This window comes from Cucurbita pepo, chromosome LG03 (genome assembly GCF_002806865.2).
Source record: "Cucurbita pepo subsp. pepo cultivar mu-cu-16 chromosome LG03, ASM280686v2, whole genome shotgun sequence".
NCBI classification, from domain to species: domain Eukaryota; kingdom Viridiplantae; phylum Streptophyta; class Magnoliopsida; order Cucurbitales; family Cucurbitaceae; genus Cucurbita; species Cucurbita pepo.
The window spans coordinates 11,531,389-11,553,086 of record NC_036640.1 but is presented as its reverse complement, the minus strand read 5'-3'; the positions used below and the strand labels follow the sequence as shown (position 1 = coordinate 11,553,086).

The 21,698-nt window shown below is 38.0% G+C and overlaps 4 protein-coding genes across 8 annotated transcripts; all 4 read left to right on the top strand.

The window, feature by feature from the left end:
* The first annotated feature begins 10 nt into the window (after window positions 1-10).
* On the top strand, window positions 11-7,685 carry LOC111790478 (folate-biopterin transporter 1, chloroplastic-like). 3 transcript variants are annotated; one of them, XM_023671388.1, is made up of 9 exons: window positions 11-454; window positions 1,182-1,390; window positions 1,733-1,797; window positions 1,920-2,082; window positions 5,573-5,721; window positions 6,253-6,495; window positions 6,613-6,781; window positions 6,872-6,964; window positions 7,056-7,685. In XM_023671388.1, exons 1-9 carry the CDS (start codon window positions 196-198, stop codon window positions 7,350-7,352), a joined length of 1,647 nt encoding a protein of 548 aa, XP_023527156.1. In that variant the 5' UTR covers window positions 11-195; the 3' UTR covers window positions 7,353-7,685. The 3 variants fall into 3 exon arrangements, with proteins under 3 accessions (XP_023527156.1, XP_023527158.1, XP_023527157.1); XM_023671390.1 differs by lacking the exon at window positions 11-454 and adding an exon at window positions 613-700; XM_023671389.1 differs by lacking the exon at window positions 11-454 and adding an exon at window positions 850-1,094.
* Window positions 7,686-11,656: 3,971 nt separating this feature from the next.
* On the top strand, window positions 11,657-12,324 carry LOC111790510. The gene has a single exon (XM_023671432.1). It carries the CDS (start codon window positions 11,825-11,827, stop codon window positions 12,200-12,202), a length of 378 nt encoding a protein of 125 aa, XP_023527200.1. The 5' UTR covers window positions 11,657-11,824; the 3' UTR covers window positions 12,203-12,324.
* Window positions 12,325-13,891: 1,567 nt separating this feature from the next.
* LOC111790490 lies at window positions 13,892-15,523 on the top strand. The gene is made up of 3 exons (XM_023671409.1): window positions 13,892-14,718; window positions 14,785-14,934; window positions 15,021-15,523. Exons 1-3 carry the CDS (start codon window positions 14,065-14,067, stop codon window positions 15,309-15,311), a joined length of 1,095 nt encoding a protein of 364 aa, XP_023527177.1. The 5' UTR covers window positions 13,892-14,064; the 3' UTR covers window positions 15,312-15,523.
* Window positions 15,524-17,046: 1,523 nt separating this feature from the next.
* LOC111790494 lies at window positions 17,047-21,632 on the top strand. Of its 3 annotated transcripts, XR_002814477.1 has the most exons (7): window positions 17,047-17,155; window positions 17,558-17,663; window positions 18,292-18,336; window positions 18,450-18,558; window positions 20,144-20,438; window positions 20,933-21,476; window positions 21,534-21,632. XR_002814477.1 is itself a non-coding variant. In XM_023671412.1 (6 exons), exons 1-6 carry the CDS (start codon window positions 17,108-17,110, stop codon window positions 21,122-21,124), a joined length of 795 nt encoding a protein of 264 aa, XP_023527180.1. In that variant the 5' UTR covers window positions 17,047-17,107; the 3' UTR covers window positions 21,125-21,632. The 3 variants fall into 3 exon arrangements, 2 of the variants coding, with proteins under 2 accessions (XP_023527180.1, XP_023527181.1); XM_023671412.1 differs by having other exon boundaries at window positions 20,933-21,632; XM_023671413.1 differs by lacking the exon at window positions 17,047-17,155 and adding an exon at window positions 17,165-17,471 and having other exon boundaries at window positions 17,563-17,663; window positions 20,933-21,632.
* Window positions 21,633-21,698: the final 66 nt, after the last annotated feature.

Sequence of the window (21,698 nt, the reverse complement as noted above, 5' to 3'; positions counted from 1 at the left end):
ATAAAAATAGGAAAGATTTTGGCGCCCTACTCCCACGGCCACGCAAAGGCAACCGATAATTGATATCGCCCAGATACGCGTCGTACATCTCCGCCCTGGCGCAGAGAAGAAGAGGGTCAGTTTAGTCATTTCCATTTCGATTAATCACAATTAAGATTCTAACCCAAATTAGTGTCCTTGATTAAATATTCCTCCATGGCCTACATTTTAATACCCGCACCCATCATACAATCAGTCTCTATCTCGCGCTTCGAAAACCCAATTCTGTCCTTCCCTACTTCCTATAAGATACGCCGGAAGCCGGCTCCTCCCGGCGTCGGAGCCTTCAAGCGGAGTCGACAGCCGCCATCGTCGCTGCTGCCTTGTCGGAACAGTCCTAAAGACGACATGTCTGTCGCCGTTCCCATGTCGCAAATGGACGTGGATGACGAGTCATTGCCTAATTCTCGGAGTGGTAAGATTATAATTGTTTTGTTCTGTTTCGTGTTGTAATTTGTGGAAGTACACCATTTATTGGTGTCTTTGGAAATTGGAACTTTCAGATTTGAAGACGAATTGTTTGTTTGTTTGTTTTTTTAATTATGTTCTGTTGCCGAGAATAGGTTACATGGTGCAGCACAAAAGATATTTCGGAATCTACGACGAGAGCTTTTGAAATATAAATGTTCATTAATTGAGCGGTTTCTATGGATAAATAGAGGTTCGATTCGAGTGGCAATCTTACTTTGCTTCCGGAATTAATCGTGCTTCGTAATTCATTTTTTTCCAGAAGAATTAGTGTCAATTACAGCAAGGTAAAATATACAAAAATAATTAGAATCTCCGGAGTTTAGGATGACGATGATCTCTCGTGTGCACAGCGAAGGTTGATTAACAGATCACATATATGGACTTATGTTTCGGTTGATGAAGGATTTAAATAACTTTGGATTGAAATTTTGCTTTTATCGTGAATTGTGCTTTTTGATGACCCCTTCAATCAATTTCTAGATGAATTAGACGAAGAAGAGCTATGGGAGCTTTTATATACAACGTTGATGTAATCCTCGAGCTTGAACGCGTTAAAGTTACATTTGGTTGCTTTTCATCATATTGTACTCAAACCAGGACACTGATACATTTTACCTTTCGGGATTCTTAATCCACTATGCATCTTACTTCTTGTTGCTTGTATGATCCAGGTAATGACAGAGAAGGATTGCTTCCGTATAATGGTAAAAGTACTGCTCATAAGAAGTATTTCTCGAGCACCATTAAAATTTTTGGGGTGGACCTATCTCCAGATAATGTGGCTGTCGCCATGGTTTATTTTGTTCAAGGGGTTTTAGGCCTAGCAAGGCTTGCGGTCAGTTTTTACTTAAAGGATGATCTGCACCTAGATCCTGCAGAGGTATATACTATGTAGTCCCGTGATCATAATTAATTTTTAATTCTTACCTACAAATGTACGATATGAAATGTTGACCTACCTTAATGGTGCATGCTGATGGTTGTATATTGTTAACTTTTAACATTTGTTTTCTGCTCAGTATTTGCATATATAACTTATCTTTATTTTGCGCGATATAGACATTCTCCTTTGTGGCATAAATTTCAACGAAGTAGATCATTTCTGTGTCATTTTTAGTGTCTTTATTATGTGTATTAAGGTTACTTTGGTTTCAAAATTTTGTTTTGATTAAGTCAAAAATTGTGGTAATTAGGTATCTGATAAATTTTATTTATTGACTAGACAGCTGTAGTATCTGGCTTCTCTGCATTTCCATGGCTTGTCAAACCTTTATATGGGTTTATCAGGTATAAGCGTCTTTCGTCTTTGTTTCTCTCTTTATCTGAGTCTCTAACCTAACTTCCTCAGTCTCACACAGACGTGAAAAGAAAGAAAGAAAAAATTCTAACGAGTTTTTGGGTGAATGCAGTGATTCTGTTCCTCTTTTTGGTTATCGGAGAAGATCGTACTTGATTTTATCAGGACTGCTTGGTGCACTTTCGTGGACTTTAATGGCCACACTTGTCGATAGCAAGTATGGTGCTGCTTTCTGTATACTCCTTGGATCGCTTTCCGTAGCATTCTCAGATGTTGTAAGTGCCTTTTACTTTGCATTTATTTTCTCTCTTTTCGTTAGAGTGCCTTTTCAGCAATGATTGTTATGGAGACCAGGATTTAGGGCTGGTATCCTAATAATTCATTATTTATAGCCCCCAAGGGGCGGCACATTGGCAAGGGCTTGGGGTCTCTTGCTCATACCGGTTGAGAGGTCCCAAGTTTGAACCTTCGACTTTACCAAAAGCCCTTGATGTCTCCCTAGTCCAGGCCTTGAGGCAGGCGCAGGTGTCTCTGGGTATAGGGATGTTCGGTTCCGATTCCCGGTTATTAAATATAAAACTTTCACTTGTCTATGGAATTTCCATTTTAAGTGTTGGAACTTTGATATTGTTGTTTGTTAATGTTGGTAAGATATAAAAGCGTTGGTCGGTATTCTTCCATTTTGATAGACATCACATGTTCAAATCTAAACAACGTAGGTTCAAGTTTATTCACCTTTTGGTTGGTCCCCCCAAACCTTGATCATTGATCACCTCGTAGTTTGTGACTGGTTCATGTAATTTTCCCATTGCACAACACAAGAAGTCAAGTTTTTATCTCATTTTGTGAAGTTTAATTTTTATTTAATATCATAATAAATGACTTGTTTTTTTAATGCTATTTTTTACTTTTAGTGAACTTCATTAAATTATTCAAATTATTTTTAGAAAAATAATGTTGTGACTTTGTAGGACAATCAATGATTTTTCCCTCATACGTCTGTTAAAAGCTTTAGCTGAAAATGCTATGGAAAAACTCGATTCACAACCACAAACCATGAAAGATCTCATCTTTTTGTGACTATATTAATTACTTATTTATGAAACTTGAGAAGGGGAAGTTTGTTGTCTGACCAATAATGTAGTAAGGGAGTTAAAGAATCACACCTCCATTGTGAATTTTGACAGCTCCCCCCTCCCTTGCCATAGACGGTTTGAATGAACCCTCATAATTGTGCTCTCTTGGAACGTTTGAGGCCTTGACTCTAAGATTAAAAGAGCCCTTATCAAATGCCTTCTTATCAAGACCAACGCCACCTTTTTTATCCTCAAGAGACTAAATGAAGCAGTGTGAATAGGCAGTCTTATGGAAACGCTATGTAGTTCTAGGCATATTGCTTGGGTTGCTTTAGATGCTTTTAGAAGAACTGATGTTATTATCATCTTATGGAACGATTCATCCATGAAGGTTATAGAAGTCATTGAAGGTACTCATAATCTCATTCTTGATCTTGTTCTCTCCGGTAGCTATATGTTCTAGTTAACAGGCGTGTACAGGCTCTTAAAAGCTACCGACAGAGCAACCTTATGGACAGAACTCTATTACCTCTTCCATTTATGTTTGGATCACTGGACTTTAGGAGGAGAAATATAATGGCAAGTGAAGCACCAAGAGTGTGAGACTTTTCAACAAGTTTATTGATGATTCTGCCCTCGTTGGTCCTCCCCTATCAAATGGTAAATATTTTTGGTCTAGTTTCCATGATAGGCATTCCATGCTCTTATTGACTGATTTCTCATTACCGGCCCTTGCATTGAAAAATTCAACGCTGCTTTGGTGGAGAGGCTCCCCCACACTACATCAGACCACTGCCTGTTTCTCCTTACTCTTGGTTCTCAAAGATGGGGGGCTTGGAGATTATAAGTTCGAAACATGTGGGTGGATCCATTACCAGTATTTTGAGAATTGGTGGTAAAACAACCATTTGACAGGATGGTCAGGTCACGGTGTTATACAGAAACTCAAAGCACTAAAGGATGTATTAAGAGAATGGAACTGAGCAACCTTCGGCTGTATAAAAGTCGAGAAAACCAGCCTAACAAATGAAAAACTGAATTCATGTGGAAGAGGAATTTCAAGGGATCAATCCAATCTTGAGCCAAAGAAGAACTAAGATCAAATAAAATTGGCATCGAGACACCGGAAGGATGAAACCCATCAATTCAGTACCCCTGCATATCTCAGGAGTTGGAAAGAGAACTTTGATCAAGCTGGGGACTTGAACTGGAAAATTTGATTTTGTGATAATTAAGTTGGACGACTTCGACATCGTGTTAGGGATGAATTTTTTGCTCGAATACAAAGTCATTCCCATGCCCCTAGCGAAAGGCTTAGTAATAATAGGGTCCGAACCCACCATCATTCAGACTAACACTTATCAACCAAAAGGCGTGAGGATGATGTCGGCACTATAATTGAGAAGGACGTTGACATGGTTGATCGAGACTTTCTTAGCGAGTTAGTGACTGCTAAAGGGTTTAACCCAAAGTGGAGAAGATGGATCTGGGGTTGTATCTCTACGGAAAATTATTCTATCATCATCGACAGAGAACCAAGGGGTAAGATCATAGACTCGAGGGGTCATTGCCACAGTGATCCCTTCTCCCTTTTCCTCTTTACAATTGTGGCTAATTTCTAGTCATGCTATCTCAAGAACCTAAAAGAAGTTCCATAAAGGGTTTTGAGGTTGGTGATGGGATTCTCTCCATTAACTACCGGCAGTTTGCAGATGACAGCATCCTCTCATCTTGAAATAAAGATATGCTTACATCCCCGAAGAAGCTTTGGGCCTTGGCATAAATCATAAAAAATCAGAGTTCTTGGGCGTCAATTTGTCATCTGACAGAGTGTCCCTCGCCTCTGCCTGCATATGTTTTATCATAAATCATAAAAGACATTATCGCTCGCCTCTTAAAGCCGCCTTCCCAAGACTATATGCTTTATCATTTGAAAAGACAGAACCATTTATGAAATGGGAAAAATGCTTCATGGGATTTGGGCTCCGGCAACAAGTCCCAACATAGATGATCAATGGAATTAGATCTTGGATACAAAAGGATCCTATGCGGCAAAGTCCCTTACTAAAAAATTATCACCTAGTGGCCATATCCTGCAATAAGATCTTTACCCCATCGTAGGGAAAGGCCCTTGTGAGAATTTTCATTTGGAAACTTACTCATGGATGCATCAGTACAGCTGACGCCTTGCTCAAGAAAGTCCCATGGCTCGTCTCCTCTCCAAACTGGTGTGTTCTATATATAGAAATGGAGCAAGTTTGGCGCACCTTTTTACTACATGTCAATTTGCTCACTTTTACTGGATGAGAGTCTTCCCAACTTTCAACGGCCACATTGCTCTCCAGCCTTTCCCTTTTCTTCACCAGTAAGACAGAATCAGGAGAATGGGCTTTGACTCGATTGTATAATGTTTAATGGCTGGCATTTCCCCCACTAAACGGTCAAGTTTGACCTTTATGAGCAAAACTATACTGTAGCATTTTCTTTAGAGAGAAAATAAACAAAAGCTACATTTTAGGTGAAGTATATGTTTATTCTTGTGAGCATAAGAATGTCAATATTCAATAGTGTCCTGTGTATCTCTATCTCTTCAATCTCCTTGACAAAGGCTCATCAATGTACATTAGCCATAATTACATAATTTGCAACCTGGGGTTCCTTTTTCTGATACATTGGAAGTTTGGTACAGGTTGTAGATTCCATGGTAGTTGAGAGGGCTCGTGGTGAATCCCAAAGTATGTCAGGATCTCTTCAGTCCTTATGTTGGGGTTCTTCAGCTTTTGGTGGAATAGTGAGTTCCTACTTTAGTGGTTCACTGGTGGATGCATATGGTGTAAGGTACTGTATTTCTTCATGCGTGGATGTTACAACTTACATAGAGGGAAAATTTTACTTTTTTAACTCTAAGCTTGTTGAGTTGAATCAAGTTTCACACTTTAACTTTCAATTCCATTTGGACCCTAGACTTAGATAGGTGTAATAGTTTCTATCATTGATTCAATTTCTGCTAATTTACTCACTCATTTTAACAAACTGTAATGTAAAAATCTTCATAAACTCACTAATTTGAAGAATAATGTGCGACACAAATTTAAGTTTGATTAATGAAAATGTATTTTATTTTTAACGATTTTTCAAATGAAACCTTAACAGAGGATAAAAGTTGAAATACTTTTCAAGTTTAAGGTTAAAATTGTAATGCTTATCTAAGTTTGGGTGCAATTTTATTAAATTGTAATGCTTATCTAAGTTTGGGTGCAATTTTATTAAATTGAAAATTTAGGATAGAAATTGATACAGTTTGACAAGTTAGTAATAAATTTTGGTTTTTGGAGCTGTGAATTCTAACAATCGCTTTGGGCGTCTCAGGTTTGTTTTTGGAGTCACAGCTTTGTTGCCATTGATAACATCTGTGGTGGCAGTTCTTGTAAAAGAGCAGCCTGTGAGAGGAATAAATCGTCCTTCAGCTAGCTATGATTTTCTTGGGAGCTCAAGACAGCACGTTGTTGAATTGTGGGATGCTGTTAGTCAACGAAATGTGTTTCTTCCAACATTATTTATTTTCTTGTGGCAGGCAACACCACAATCAGATTCTGCCATGTTCTTCTTTACGTATGGCCGTTGTCTTTCTAAACTTTATCCCCTTTCCACATTTTAGTCGCTTTAAAGATTTTCTGCTCTCGGCATCTAATTTATATCCGAATAACCGTGGGTTTGATCTTTTCTCAGCACAAATAAACTTGGATTCACTCCCGAATTTCTAGGGCGTGTCAAGCTTGTTACATCAATAGCATCGCTTGTCGGCGTTGGGCTTTATAATGGATTTCTTAAGAAAGTCCCTCTGAGGAAAATTTTTCTAGTAACCACCATTTTTGGCAGTGCACTTGGAATGAGCCAGGTCTGTGACATGATGGAAACATTTCACCTGTTCATGTTTGTGGTCCATTCTTTGTTATCTGCTTATCATGTTTTTCTGATCATTTTCTAGGTTCTCCTTGTAACGGGGTTAAATCGTGAGTGGGGTATAAGCGACGAGTGGTTTGCGATTGGGGATTCGTTGATTATAACGGTTCTTGGTCAGGTAATATATACTTTTGTACAATGTTGTATCTAATCAAGTGCCATCGATTTTCAGCAGAATTTAGTGAAGTAAATTTCTTCTTTTCCTGCAGGCGTCTTTCATGCCTGTTCTTGTTCTAGCAGCAAAATTATGTCCAGAAGGAATGGAAGCCACACTTTTTGCAACCCTCATGTCCATATCAAACGGAGGGAGTCTGCTAGGTGGCCTGATTGGTGCCGGTTTGACGCAACTGTTCGGCGTCACCAAAGACTCGTTCGATAACCTGTCTACCTTGATAATCCTGTGCAACCTTAGTTCACTGTTGCCATTGCCACTGCTCGGCCTCCTTCCCCAGGAATCCCCAGACTCAAACTCAGAGACCACTGACATGGAGTTGAAGTCTAACTGAAACTGTAATTGCTCTTTTAAGCATTGGCAAATTCTTCTTTGAGGGAAGATTGAGGGACGGTAGATTATGATTAGGATTTAGGAGGTGAATGAAGGGGTGTTACACGTCAGATAGCTGCCTCTTAACGATGAAACAAAGACCCCTAAACGGGCCCACCTTAATCCATAATGGAGCCCATCATGTGGCGAGCTGACTTTGTTCTCCACGTGGGTGGGCCCTAACTCCCTTCGCTTATCCAATCTGTGCCCCCAGTTTTGGGATGGAAGTTTGATTGATATATGGAAAAATAATTGAGCCAGGGCAGACCACCCCCCACACGGGCACGTTATTTCTCCTCTGATTATTGTCACTTTCTCTACCATCGTAGAATATTAACTTACTATTTGAGCTCGTCAAGATCAAACCTCCAGTAGTATACATTAATTAGTGTGAAGTTCTGCTCATTTTGACGCCGTAGAGCGATGGTTAGAATAGTAGGTTGGCTAACAATAATTATATAATAGGCGTTAAAAACCCTATTTATATTAGTGTCACATCGATATCATGTAAACTTTATGGTATTTAATATCAATACCACATGAAAAGAATATAGGTAATGTATTATTTAGCCGAAAGTAAAATGAACAAAAAGATGGAAATGGAAATTTATTATTAGTATTATTATTGGTTTGTGTGACGTCCAATTCAATTCACAGGATAGCTTCAGAATTCACGGGGAATTTGCCATTTTGGCCGCTCATGCATTGGTGGTCACAATACAAAAGCTTTTGTGGTTGAAAGGTGGTGGAACCTCAAATGATTGACCATAATTTTATTCAATAACATCTAGTAAAATTTTGTTTCATATACAATATACCCTTTTTCCTTTTTAGGTAGAACCCTAGGCCGGAATCGATATTATACTATACCTTGTCTTCTCCTCCGGAGCACGTTATATTTTATTTCTTATTTTAAACGAATATCGAACGACATCTGCTGTTTAAAACCAATCTAAATAGTTAATTAGAATGGATATCTTCAAATGTTATAGGTATAATTGAAATCTACTATTTACCCTAAGTATATTGTTATATTATAGGCCATTGACATACCACTTTTTCATTAAAAACTCGATAAAAGTTCGTTTCAAGACAAAATTAAAATTTAAAAAGTGTTTGTTGGAGAAACTAATATTAAAGAAATAAGAAATGATTGATTGATTTGGAGGGCAGTTGAGAGAAGGCCTTTGTTGGAAGGTAAGAGCATGTGGGTTGGCCATGTGAAGGTATCTCTCAAAACTCACTCACTCCACACCTAATTCCATACATTTAAATATTCATTGCATAAAGGAGAGGCCATGTGAGAAATCATTGCCCCACAAGACAATGCCATTTAGGTCTAGTTTAGGTTATATAATGGATAATGTGATACCCAACCTCAATCACTCCCTAATCATTCAAAATAATGTGTTTTTTATTACCTCGTAGGTTAGGTATAGACAAACGATCGAATGATCTTCGTATATAAGAAAAAAGTAGTATGCATGCATAGTCTCATGGTCATTTTCGATGATTTCTTCTAAAAACACAATTTTGTTGTCTGTAGTAAAAGATATAAGATAGGTCATGACGTTTCAGAATGAGAACTTATCCAATAATCGTGTTATCTTTGGGACAAGCTCTCGTGACATTCAAACATAAGAATGAGACATCACAGTGTCGACTTTAATGGCGAAACATTCATGAGATAAGTTCTCAGCTGTCGGAATCCGAATGCAAGAGCATGACAAGCACAGATGAAATTCACAAGTTTATCTCAAATTGTTGCAGCCAAATCAAAAGGTCACTTTTCTGTTTCAACAGCCCCACATGCCTCTTTTAAGGCTATCTATTTGGGGCCATTTTCTTCCCTTTTCTCTGAGAAATTGTGACCTTTGGGGAGCTATTTCTCAATAAAGTCACATGGGGAGGAAAGGCCAGAAGCATTTGGTCTCTACCCGGACAGCCAACGTATGTCTTAAGGCCTCCACGGTCCACTCATTTACGTGTTTCGTTTCTATTCTTGTGGACATTAAAAGACCTACATATTTATGTTTTTAGGGCAGATGTTCGAAATTTATTGTCAACGTCTGACAACTAAACACACACACAAAAAAAAAAATGTTTTGTTGGAATGTTTATTAAGACACGACTCGTGTTTATAAAAGTCAACCCGAACATATTTTAGCTCGTTAAAGCAGGTACTCTAGATTAAAAGCTATCACACTTTGAAATCCTCCTAACTCACTTGTTAAATTTTAAAAAATGTTCGTAAAAATTGCTTGAAAATAGTTGTAATGATAAATATCAAAGGAGAAGTTGCATTCGATAAAGTTTTCAATAATTTAAAGTGATGTTTTGGTTGGATAAAGCTAATAGCTATGAGAGGCAAAATTATGACAAGTGTGGTCATATCCAATGGTTAAACAAGAGACGTAAAGGCACGAGTATGCGACACCGACGAACCTAGCTTGTGGTCCTATATAAACATAAATGAGTGACAATAATGGAATAGATCCTGACTAGCTAGTATCAGTTGATCTATGTCGTCAAACAAACATAAGTCAAGGCACTTGATATTACCAAAAGAATTCATACGTACAGTGAACTTCATAATGAATCAAACTGAACCAGATTTGTTTCTCTACTGGCAATGATAATAAACCTCTCTATATATCTCTACTGTAACGTGGTATTCTCGAAATTATCATACTGAAACTTATTAACTATACCCAAAGGATATTATTTAAAATTGATGTACTCGATGAAAGAAACTATATTTGTATCTCGAACGGGGTAGGTTAGGTAGGGTAAAACATTATTTAGGTTTAATGAACAAAGAACAAAGAATTAGGAGGAGTAGCACGATGTTTTGTCCCAAAAAGAAGATGGAAAGTGGAAAGTGGTTTGGAATTAGTGACAAGACATCTCTAAAGACAACACAATGTAACATGTTCAACTGTCGTCCACCTCATCCATTTTCATTTCATTTTGCTTGAAACAAGGGAGAAAATTAATGCAAAACATGGTAAAGGCAACCCCTAAACCTCACTTTAATGGCTACCTATTCCATTAGCCTTCTAATTTCTTGGTGGGGAAGACAATCATATCATTAATTTGCTTTAATATGGTCGGTCTATTATACCACATTCGAATGAGAGCGATCATGAGCGGTACCTTTCTTTTCGGTAGCTCAATTATAAGAACTCCATGATTAACGTGTTTTACTAGAAGCTATTCTATGTTGAATAGCCTCTTTTGAATTTTCCCAGGAAGCATGTGCTGAATCATAGGCAAAGAGTAAGTAACATGTATATGTCACACGGGATGTAGGAGAATGTCAGGACCTTCTAGTGCTGAATCCTAGGCATGAGTCGTTACAACAAGTTTCATCTTTGACGATAGGAAAGCACAGTTTCAGAAATGCTTTCTGAATACAACTATGCAGGCTTCTTACACCTAACTTCAAGTGAACGTCTGTCTACTTTATTCATCTTGCTCAATGCCCTTCCATGCTTCAGTGAGAATCGAACATTCAACTTAGAATTGATGATATATATTTTAACCAGGAGATATTATCACAATCGACCTACATTCAAGAACATGGACCATCACAACCATTAAAGGCCAATCCGTGGCTATTGAACCACTCAAACTTAGTGGTCATTTTCAAGCAAATATTGACATAAAAACAAACACAAAATCAAATAATTGATCCCCAGCTCAAACCCTACCCTTCATCTCCTTTAAGACAATGCCCTATGTATATATTTCTGCCATATTTTCCTTACTAAGATACCAAGGGAGTAGACACATTTAAGCTATAATTAAATACTATAAAGTTTCAATATACTACATTTTCTAGCTTCAACCATCATATATAAAGTTAAATTATATCTGTTCCGCGTATAAAATATATTTTATTTTGATCTCTATATAATTTTAAAGTATTATCAATCTAATTCTTCTTAATATTATAATTAATTAATTACCTCATATTTTAAGATTAATATCCTTCAGACATCTGCAATAAAATATATATTTGGTAAGTTCAATCAATCTTGATTAATAGAACTACAATAATGAAACCAAAAGACCAAAAAACTTAGTTTAATCAAAGTAATCAAATTAATTATTAAATTACTCAATTATTATGGTTTATAATATGGTAGGAGAGAGAGAGAGAGAATCCAAGTAATAAGACGACTTTAGTCAACGGTTTTAATTGGTTTATATAATATGATTTAAAATATAATAATAAGAGCATAGGGAATTTTGGTATTTAAAACCTTAAACGACCTCTCCCTTTGTCCCTTTTAAATGTCCTTCCGCCATTGATGCCCAAAACTAAGTCCATTTCAAAAACCAACTTTTACCCATTTCGCCATTCTGGCATCCCATTTCTGGGTCGTCTTCCTTTTGGTGTAATTGACCCAAAAGCTTCGAGCTTTTTTAATGGAGATTGAGCTTGTTGTCACGTGCGACTGCTGTGGCCTGAAAGAGGACTGCACCCAATGCTATATCAGTGAAGTTAAGGCCAAATTTGAAGGGAAATGGCTATGTGGGCTCTGTTCTGAAGCTGTAAGAGACGAAGCTAAGCGAAGCAAGAAGCCATTGGTGGGCTTGGAAGAAGCTGTCAATGCCCATATGTCGTTTTGCCGTAAGTTCAAGTCTAACCCTGCCGTTCGTGTTGCTGATGGCATGAGGCTCATGCTTAGGAGGAGGTCCAGCGACATGTCGGCTTCTTCTTCTTCTTCTTCCTCTAAGAAGTATGGGAGATCGGCTAGCTCCTCGCAGGTGGGTTTCGACATGTCGTCTTTGTCGCTCTGCTGATTATATTTTTGGAGACTTTTTAATTAATTAATTAACCAATTAGGGCTTCCCATGCTTTTCTCTCCCTTTTTCTTTATTATTCGAATAATATATAATTTGAAGGCTCTTTCTTTGTACAGAAATCTATGCCCATTTTCTAATTTGCTTTGAAAATATTTTTTCTTTTTATTAGCTAAAAAAAAAAAAAAAAAAAAAATCCNTTATTTCTTTTTTTTATGTATATATATATATAATGGAATTATTTACAATTAATTTGATCTAAATGCATAAAAATATTTGTGTGGAAAGTAATAATTGAAGCTTTAAAAAAGGCCAAAATCTTGAGCACATGGATTGTCAAATGGGTTGAAATGACAGGAAACTATTTGTTTCATATAAAGACAAAAAAAAAATTAATTAAAAGATTAGTAATAAGTTGAAATAAATAGGATTTTACTTTTGACTTTTGACTTTTGACTTTTTTCTTGATGAAATTATTAAGAGTGGTTGCATTATCCTTTTTTTTTTAATTAATTTTATTATAACAATGAGTTGGCCTTTTGCAATAAGGTTGACCCACACAAGTGGGGCCCACCTTTAATTAAGTTTTGTAGTAGAAATTAAGAATAATCCATTTTGTCTTTCATAATATGTAATTAATTAGTTAAAGGATTTGTGATAAATCAAATGGTAATTTTATCTGTTCTTGAAATTGTGATTTAATAATTTAAAATCATAAGATAAGATTATATATGTATTGGTGAGAATAATTTTAGGATTTGTTAATAAACAATATTGTTTTTGTTGGATGATGAATGTCCCACATAGGCTAATTTAGGAAATGATCATGAGCTTATAATCAAAGAATACTCTTTCCATTAGTATGAAGTCTGTTGGGGAGGTCCAAAGCAAAGTCACGAGAGTTTATGCTCAAAGTAGACAATATCATACTATCGTGGATAGTCGTATTTGTCTAATAGTTTTATCACTTATTCTTTCAAATATAATGGGACAAAAATTAAAATTTTGATATTGGGTTGACTCTTGATTGGGCCGTTTACGCAAAAATAGGGCCCAATAGTAAAAAATCGGATCCCATATTTACAAAACTATCTTCATTTTACTGGACAAAGAAAAAAAAAACTATACTTTTCATAATGGCTAAAAATTCCCTCCTGATATTTCTCGGTTGCGGTCGTCGCAAGGACGAGCTCATGTCATGGGAGTTGCTAGAGATCTCATAATCTACCCTTTGAGGGCCAACGTCGTTATTAGTATACAGTCCGATGTCTGGCTCTAATACTTTATATGATAGTCCGAGTCCAAGATCACTCTTAGTAGATACTGTCTATTTTAACCTGTTATGTATTGTCGTTAGCTTCACAGTTTTAATACATGTCTCGTAGGGAGGAGTTTCCACACAACATACGAAAATGTTTGGTTTCTCTCTCTAATTGACGAAGCAGGATCTCACAGATTTAAAATAGTTTAGGAGATTAGGACGTGAGAAATAATTAAGGAAAAAAATATACTCATATTTAAATGATTAAATCCGTAAAAAAATAGATTAATAAGATAAATATTTAAGACGATAAGAATATCAATGCCATAAATATGGAAGTTTTTGTATAGACTTCCTAAATTATGTAAAGATGAAACTGCATAAAATAATTAATATATTCTTTTAATGAAAACAATATGGAAAATATATTTGACTAGGTAGCCAGAAAAGATATAGATCCCACGTGGCATCATATGTATGACCGTTGCAAATTCAAATTTCGAAACCAAATCTCTCTCTTCTCGAATTAAATTTTCAAGTCTCTCTCTCTCATTCTCGCTGAAAATTTGGTCATTGAGAGACGGAACCCAAAAAAGAAGCCATGAAAACGGTCCTTTCATCCTCAGCTTCTTCAAATTCAACCATCACCACCGCCGCCACCACACCCGTCACCGTCGCCGGGGAAGATGATGAGAGGTCGGAAGCCCGTGACAGCTGTTACTACCCTGGCTGCCGGAAAGACGCGAATTGCAACTGCAAGATTTGCTTGGACAGTATCAACGCCACATTAGACCTAATGCCTTACAGTGTCCAGAAAAGCTCCCTCACGAAGCTCTCTGCTTCAAGACCTAATCTGGAAACCACTCCGATTTCCTTTAACCCTTCGATTTTGACCACACCGACTTCCGGCACCTCTCGGATCTTGAACTGCCCTAAATTTAAATCTCCAGTGAAATTGACCTCGAGATTTAAAGCTGAGGAAGGGGAAAAAGATTCGAGTAAGTTTCGTCGGTTCGTGACGTTGATTTTTGCTATTTGCTTGATTTTTGCGGCGACTTCTGGGTTTTCATGCGCGATCGCCGCGGTTTTTCGACCGAAGCTGTCGGCGGAAATTGTTAGAACTGCGAGTAAGAAATCTCAGTTCGTGGAAGATTTGAATGGAAAATTTAGGGTTTTGCAGAGAGTGTTGCAGGAGATGATGAATGGGGAGATTTCAAATTGCAGTCACTCGAATTCATATTGGGAAATTGACCAGGTAGATTCAATCGGCTCTGTTTGGGTATAATTTCAGTCGTGTTCTTAACTTGTTCTTCGATTGCAGGAGGGAATGCTCTTAAGTTCAAAGTGTACAATGTACAAATCAGCCACAGAGGCAGTGAGCATATGGGGATGGCCTCTGCAGACTGCTGGATTGCTTCGAACAGGGTTTTCACAACGCTCATTCACAATCCTATCAGGCAGAGTTACAGAGGTAAATACAACCCCTGTTGAGTTTGATCAATGGACAGGAAAACTTAAAGAAACTCCATTGATTTGTTTGGTCTTTCTGTTTCTTAGTGGTCTGAAGGAGGGATAGGTTACCTGGTTCGAGAGGCGAATACTTCTTGGGTACAGAACAAATGGGGTGCCTCGGCTGTGCACTTAGATCCTCATACATGGGTTGTTGAGTATCGACAGAGCTCATTGTTAGAGAACTCGAGCTTGAATGTTATGGCTGCAGATTTCTTCAAACATTGGATGATGAAAGTCATGAGAAGACTGAAGAACGAGGTTTGGGTGTTTTTGGATGTTGGAACCAAGTTTCATGAGATTGTTACAGCCACAAGTGATTTTAAGACTCCAACATGAGGAGAAAGGAGATCATCTCATCTCTGGTGAGAAGCTTTTGAAATTTTGTTTAAATGTTTCCTTGTGTGTTGTGTTGTCTTTAGGATCAAGATGTTAGTTGATGCTATCTGTAAATGTAACTTCAGAGAATCAGGGTTCTTCTATCTATTTGATGGTTTCTTTTTCTGGCAACAGAATTGATGAACATTTAATAAACTGTATACTTACGTGAATTGGTCACCAGTAGTCTTTACAAGAACACGAACCCTCTCTGTAATGGTGAAGCTTAGTTCTGTCCCCAATGATGATCTCCTGCCATAACCTTTGAGGCATGCAAATGCGTGGCCCTTCATTCATGAGGGCAGTGCCAGAGGACTAATTCGTTCCTTTCCTCTTCATCTAAATTAGTGAGCACACAATTTGTCTTCAACTCTTGATGTAATCGCTGAAACTCACTGCCAATAAATATTGTCGGTTTCACAGTTTCTGACTTTAATTCGTTACTGTTTCTTGCAATGCTCATTCACAACCTTTTCTCGCTCGTTACGTTTTGCCAACTTTTGATGTAAGTGCCAATTTCTTGCTTTAGCTTGTTACGTTTCGTCGTCGACTTCACGGTTTTAAAACGCCTCTTCTAGGGAGAGGTTTTCACACCCTTATAAGATATGCTCCGTTCCCTTCTCCAACCGATCTAAGATCTCACAATCCACCACTTGGGGCCAGCTTCCTCGAAGGCACACCGCTCGGTGACTATGGCTCTGATACCACTGTAACAGCCCTAGGCCACTACTAGCACGTATTGTCCGTTTTTATCCGTTACATATTGTCGTTAGCCTCATAATTTTGGACACCGGGTGATGACGCTAGCACGTAAAGCATTATGAGCATCTCCATGCATTGCAAGAGCATTAATCATACTTGTCCAAGACATTACATTTTTCTTTGGCATCTTTGTGAAGACTTCTCACGCTCCTTCTAAACTCCCACATTTGGCATACAAGAATACCCACAAAGTTACATGTGGCCAGGGGATTCAAACTTCGCAAGAAAATTTTAAATCAAATGAATTTTACCGAATTCACCATCACTAGTAAATGCAGAGCAACGACATTAGTTTCATACCCATCAATCATGATGCTCCAAGTAACGACATCCCTGTGAGACATTTTATCGAACACCAACCGAGCTTCCATTATCCTTCCACAGCCAGAGTACATTCTAACCAACCCCATTTCCACAAATGGGTCTGACCCAAATCCCAACTTCGACGCGAGCCCATGAATCTCGGGAATCAGAATCGGAGCGTTCGAATTTGAAGCGGAGGATTCGATCGTGGACTTGCTTGAGAGGGAGGAGGCTGGAGGCGGCGGAGAGAGCGGCGGAGAGAGCGGTGGGTCTGGTGGGGTATGTCTGAAGTTGTAGAGGAAGGATGGAGGTTGAATGGCTGAGCGCTTCCATTGTGTTTGGGTTAAGCTTCGCCCATGGTGGACGGGGAAAATGGAGCCGTGCCGGAGAACGGGAAAGTCCTCCCGTGAAATCCTCCTCTTTTTTTTTTTTTTCTTATTTGAATTTAATTTATTTTTTAACATGCGATTCTAAAAGGAAAAGATTTTTAAATTTTAAGTTGGGCCAAAAAGCTTTACTGGTCCATAAATGTGACAAGCGAGGCCCAAGATTGTAGGCCCAATATTGTAGGCCCAAGATTGTTAGGCTCAAGATTGTAGGTCCATTAGTCTGTACCGTCCTCGGGAGGGATTTGCATCTTTACATCTCAGGTTTCGCTTGCCCCGTTTAGTCGTGGTGATCGGAGCTCCGACATGGGCGAAGCTTTATTTGAACTCGAACAAGTTCTCAGGTCCAAACAGGTATTTCACTTTCCACTAAAATTCTCCCCGTCCCTTCGTCTTCCATTCTGGAATTTGCACATTATCAATCTCATTTTGAGTTCCTCTACAGCGTATATCTTAGTTTTTTGGAATTGGTTGTTGACAAGGATCTATATAGAACCCTGACGAGTCTTTTTTTTCCATTTTTTATTGATTTGATTCATTGTTGAGCTCCTTTCCTGCATTAAATTAGTTCCTAGTTGAACTGCTGTACTAATTTTGGTTCGAGCCTAGAATTGCTAATCTTTTGCTCATCGGTTGATTGCAAGATGTGGTTTCAAGTTCTGCTGTCCAAGTTGATCCCTACGCTTTTACTTGTTTTTTTCTTTTTTTTCTTCAATTTCGTTGAACTTATTACGTCTACTCATTTTTGCAACATAGAACAGCTTGACGATCGAGGAAGCGAATGTGCTCCAAACATGTAAGTCAAAGGCTGTTCGAGATTTTACATTTGGATTTCTCGTTGGAGGTGGTGTGACATGGGCAGGTATGTTGTAAAATCCAGCAGAGTTCATCTTCCTTCATCTGAAAATATGATACAATGAGGATACCTAGAGGCCAGAGGGAGCTTTTAAATTTTCAATATTTACGTGTTTATGCCCCTAGATGCTAGAACATCGTATAAAATACTAAATAGTTTGAATCGGTGATATTCTTTAAAAGCAAGTAGTAAAAAATACGTGTGAATTTCTTGTTGATAATACTCAATTTTAAGATACCCTCAAAGGTCCTGGGTTTAAGCCCTTGTATAAAAATCTTAAAATCTTTACTTGTGCAGGCATTGGAGTGGAAAAATCCTCCTTGGGGATTAGTGGGGAAAGCCATAACCATAATCTAAAGACTAGAGCCCTTGACACTCAAGATGTAAAAAACAAAAAAAAAAAAAAAAAAAAAAAAAAAAAAAAAAAAAAAAAAAAAAAAANTAGGGATTAGGGTTTAGGGTTTAGTGATGATGTGTGCCCTAACAAAAGAAACTGTGTTGCTTTTCTAGTGTACAAGAAATAGCACACACTCGGATATATATCAGTTAAATGTTTGCGGCATCTTGAAGCTGCAATTCCGCCTGCTCCCTCCTTCATTTATTCCTTTGATCACTCTTTAGTTTGCTCTGACAGGAACATGGAGGCTGAATAAATTCGTTCGGCTAAATCTTTCTGGAGGTGAGATGAACTCTCTCTCTCACACAAACACTTTTGCAAAATTAATTGCTCATTTTTAGGTTGTGTGGAAATTACTTTTCAATTCATTTATCAAGGGGATTGTGTAATGGCAGGAGCTGGTGCGCTATTTGGATTAAGGAGATTTAGCAGGTCCCTAAGTTCATGCGTTGATCATATCCTTGCTCTGGATGGAAGTAGAATGCAAAAGGAGTTGGCAAATATGTAGGTCACTCGCCCTTATTAATATTGGAATTTTCTAACAGAGTCATGCTAGAATCAAATCTTATTGATATCCATGAAGAACCACGTTAAATCAACACCTAAAGTTATTAGTCAGCTAAGATATCTGAATGATGTAGCCTTGATCTCTTGTTGCTGGGATCTATGAGTTAAAAACTTGTTATAGACCCTTTCGAGAGGTGGAGAGGTCGTGCGAGATTTGGGAGGAGTTGAGGTTTAATGCATCCTTCTCTAGGTCTTCTTTAATTATTATCTTCATTTGATGTTGTTGGATTTGAGTCCCTTCTCGTAGGCTGTGTTTTCTGAATCTCTTTGTTGGATTTGTTTTTTTGTATGGTTTTTTAATTATTTTTATTTGTTTATTTATTATTATTATTGTTGTTGTTNTTCTTTATTTTTTATATCTATTGCTAGAATTATTGATGTTGTCTTCCTATTTACTTTTTATGTATAATGAGCACATTAACAGGAGCCAGCAGTGCTATAATCTATTTAAATTTGACAAAGTAGGCGTCTGTGGTCACTATCCTCGCATAGTGGCCAAGAGAATAGGTAGCATTATGCCACTCAGGTGTTGCATGAGCATCAAAAATACTTTCAAGCTGGCTTAATTGGAGAAGCAAGGGGGACTAACCATAGAGTATCTTTTGGGCTTCGAGTCAATGCTCGAGTTCTGAAGTACTTGGAAGCTGGTTTAATTAGAGAAAGAAGGGTGTTATCTACTTATATTAGTTTACTTCGACTACGAATAACTCATCAGCTTATTATTAATATTGCCATAGTTCAGTAAATTTCAGTGATACTGATCTTGGGATCTCATACTTTTTGGATCCTATTCTTGTTGAGGATTGAGGATTATTGGGAGTGAGTCCCACATTGGTTAATTTAGTGGAAGATCATGAGTTTATAAGTGAGGAATACTATCTCCATTGGTATGAGGCCTTTTGGGGAAGCCTAGCAAAGCCATGAGAGCTTCCGCTCAAAGTGGACAATATCATACCATTGTGGAGAGTCGTGTTCGTCTAACATGGTATCAGAGCCATGCCCTAAACTTAGTCATGTCAATAGAATCCTCAAATATCGAACAAAGAATTGTGAGCCTTGAAGGTGTAGTCAAAAGTGACTAAAGTGTCGAACAACGGGTGTACGACATTGGTTAAGGAGTGTCGAACAAAGGGTGTACTTTGTTCGAGGGCTCCAGAGAAAGGAGTCGAGCCTCGATTAAGGAGAGGCTATTCGAGAGCTCCATAAGCCTCAAGGGAGGCTTATAGTGTACTTTGTTCGAGGGGAGGATTGTTGAGGATTGAGGATTATTGGGAGTGAGTCCCACATTGGTTAATTTAGTGGAAAATCATGGGTTTATAAGTGAGGAATACTATCTCCATTGGTACGAGGCCTTTTGGGGAAGCCCAAAGCAAAGCTATGAGAGCTTTCGCTCAAAGTAGACAATATCATGTCATTGTGGAGAGTCGTGTTCGTCTAACAATTCTCTCAACTTCTGAGGTTTTATAATATTATTACATGGTGAGTTCTCTTGTAATGACCAGTAATTATTTTCTCATTGCAGTGTAGTGACGAAATATCACAATGATCCTCGTACCATGCAGCACATATCCAAGCATTTTTTTTATGAGGAAGTGTTTGACGATTCAACCTTGGACCGGCCAAAAATAAGGTGGCGTTATCGAAATTTCTTCAGTGACGATGTTGCGCATGCTCAGAGGACGCATTACAATGACCCTAAGGACAACTTGCATGGAAACCACCATGATTCATCCAACCGCGATTCCAATCCTAACCAGAGTGATTCCTATGGTGACCCTGATGACAAAGGAAATGCTTTTGAGTTCACGCCAGTCCTTGTAAGTGCAATTATTCAGTTTCTGCCCCTCTGACTAATACTTCTTCAATTTTTTTATGATTGTTTACTCAGTTTCTGCCTTTATACTTCAAAAAAGAATTGTGTGCTATAGTGATCAAAACACAAGGAAATCTTGTATAATCCAAGGAGGCACCAATCTGTGCATCCCATGATCAATTTGGGTAGAATTGATCTTAATGTTATAGTAGTTACGTGGATCATAAACACTGGAATCTGAATTCAAAATTTGGAAGTCCAAATATCAAAAACTGTGTTCCTTCCATGCTTACGAACTTCAACTAAGCATCCTCAAAATCATGTAATTATAAAGTTCCTGAAGTTAAAAAGTATTTACCAAAGATGCAAGGAAGTATCTTCGTGGTTCTCCACAAGTTGCCTTGCACCAAAGGAAATTAAATGCAGTTTATTCAAATGGGATGATTCACTGGTCGTTTGTCTATTGTTTTGTCTGATTTGAACGTTTGTTATATGCAGACTAAGCCGGGCGCTGATGCTGCTACTGCAGACCCTCTAGATTACATTTTTGGTACAATGACAAGAGAAGAAGAAATTCAACATTCTAGTGCCTCTAGTCCATCACCCAAATCTCACCATCGCAGTAAAAGATACAATCGTCGGCATCGAAGACATAACCAGACAATGCCAACAGACTTTGAACACGTGTAATTTCAGGTTCTATTAATTCAAAGAAGTTTAAAGAAAAAAAAGGAAACTTTTCATTGAAGAAATAAAAAGAAAAAGACATTTTTGTACCTAATAATGCAGTTGAAGGAGGAATCTTAGACATATTTATGCACCTCGAGTGCAATGTTGTTATTTGCCAATCATAGGAAGCAAACATGTTGTGAAATCGTTTCCACCAGGGTCTTTTATGGTGCCTGACCATTACTGAATTAATGGCCTGGATATCCAAAGAAGCCATAGCCATCCATAGTGCATGGTCTAACAGAGCACTTACAGAGACAATGATCATGAAGGCAGTAGCGTGGTATTTCAGAGAACGCGGTTGTGGTTGAAGGTTGGAAACTCCAATCTCTTTTCCATTTGCTCAATTTTCTGATCTTTGTTTTTTCAGAACGTGTGGCGTGATGAAGGTTCTACACAAGCAAGACGACTAGGAATACGCGTCAAGATGGTAAATGCCTCTGTTGTCTTACCTTTAATCCTATAATAACTAACTAGAAGCTTCATGCTTTGTCTTTTTTGCATTAATATGAGATTCTTTCCCCCCCCCCCCCCC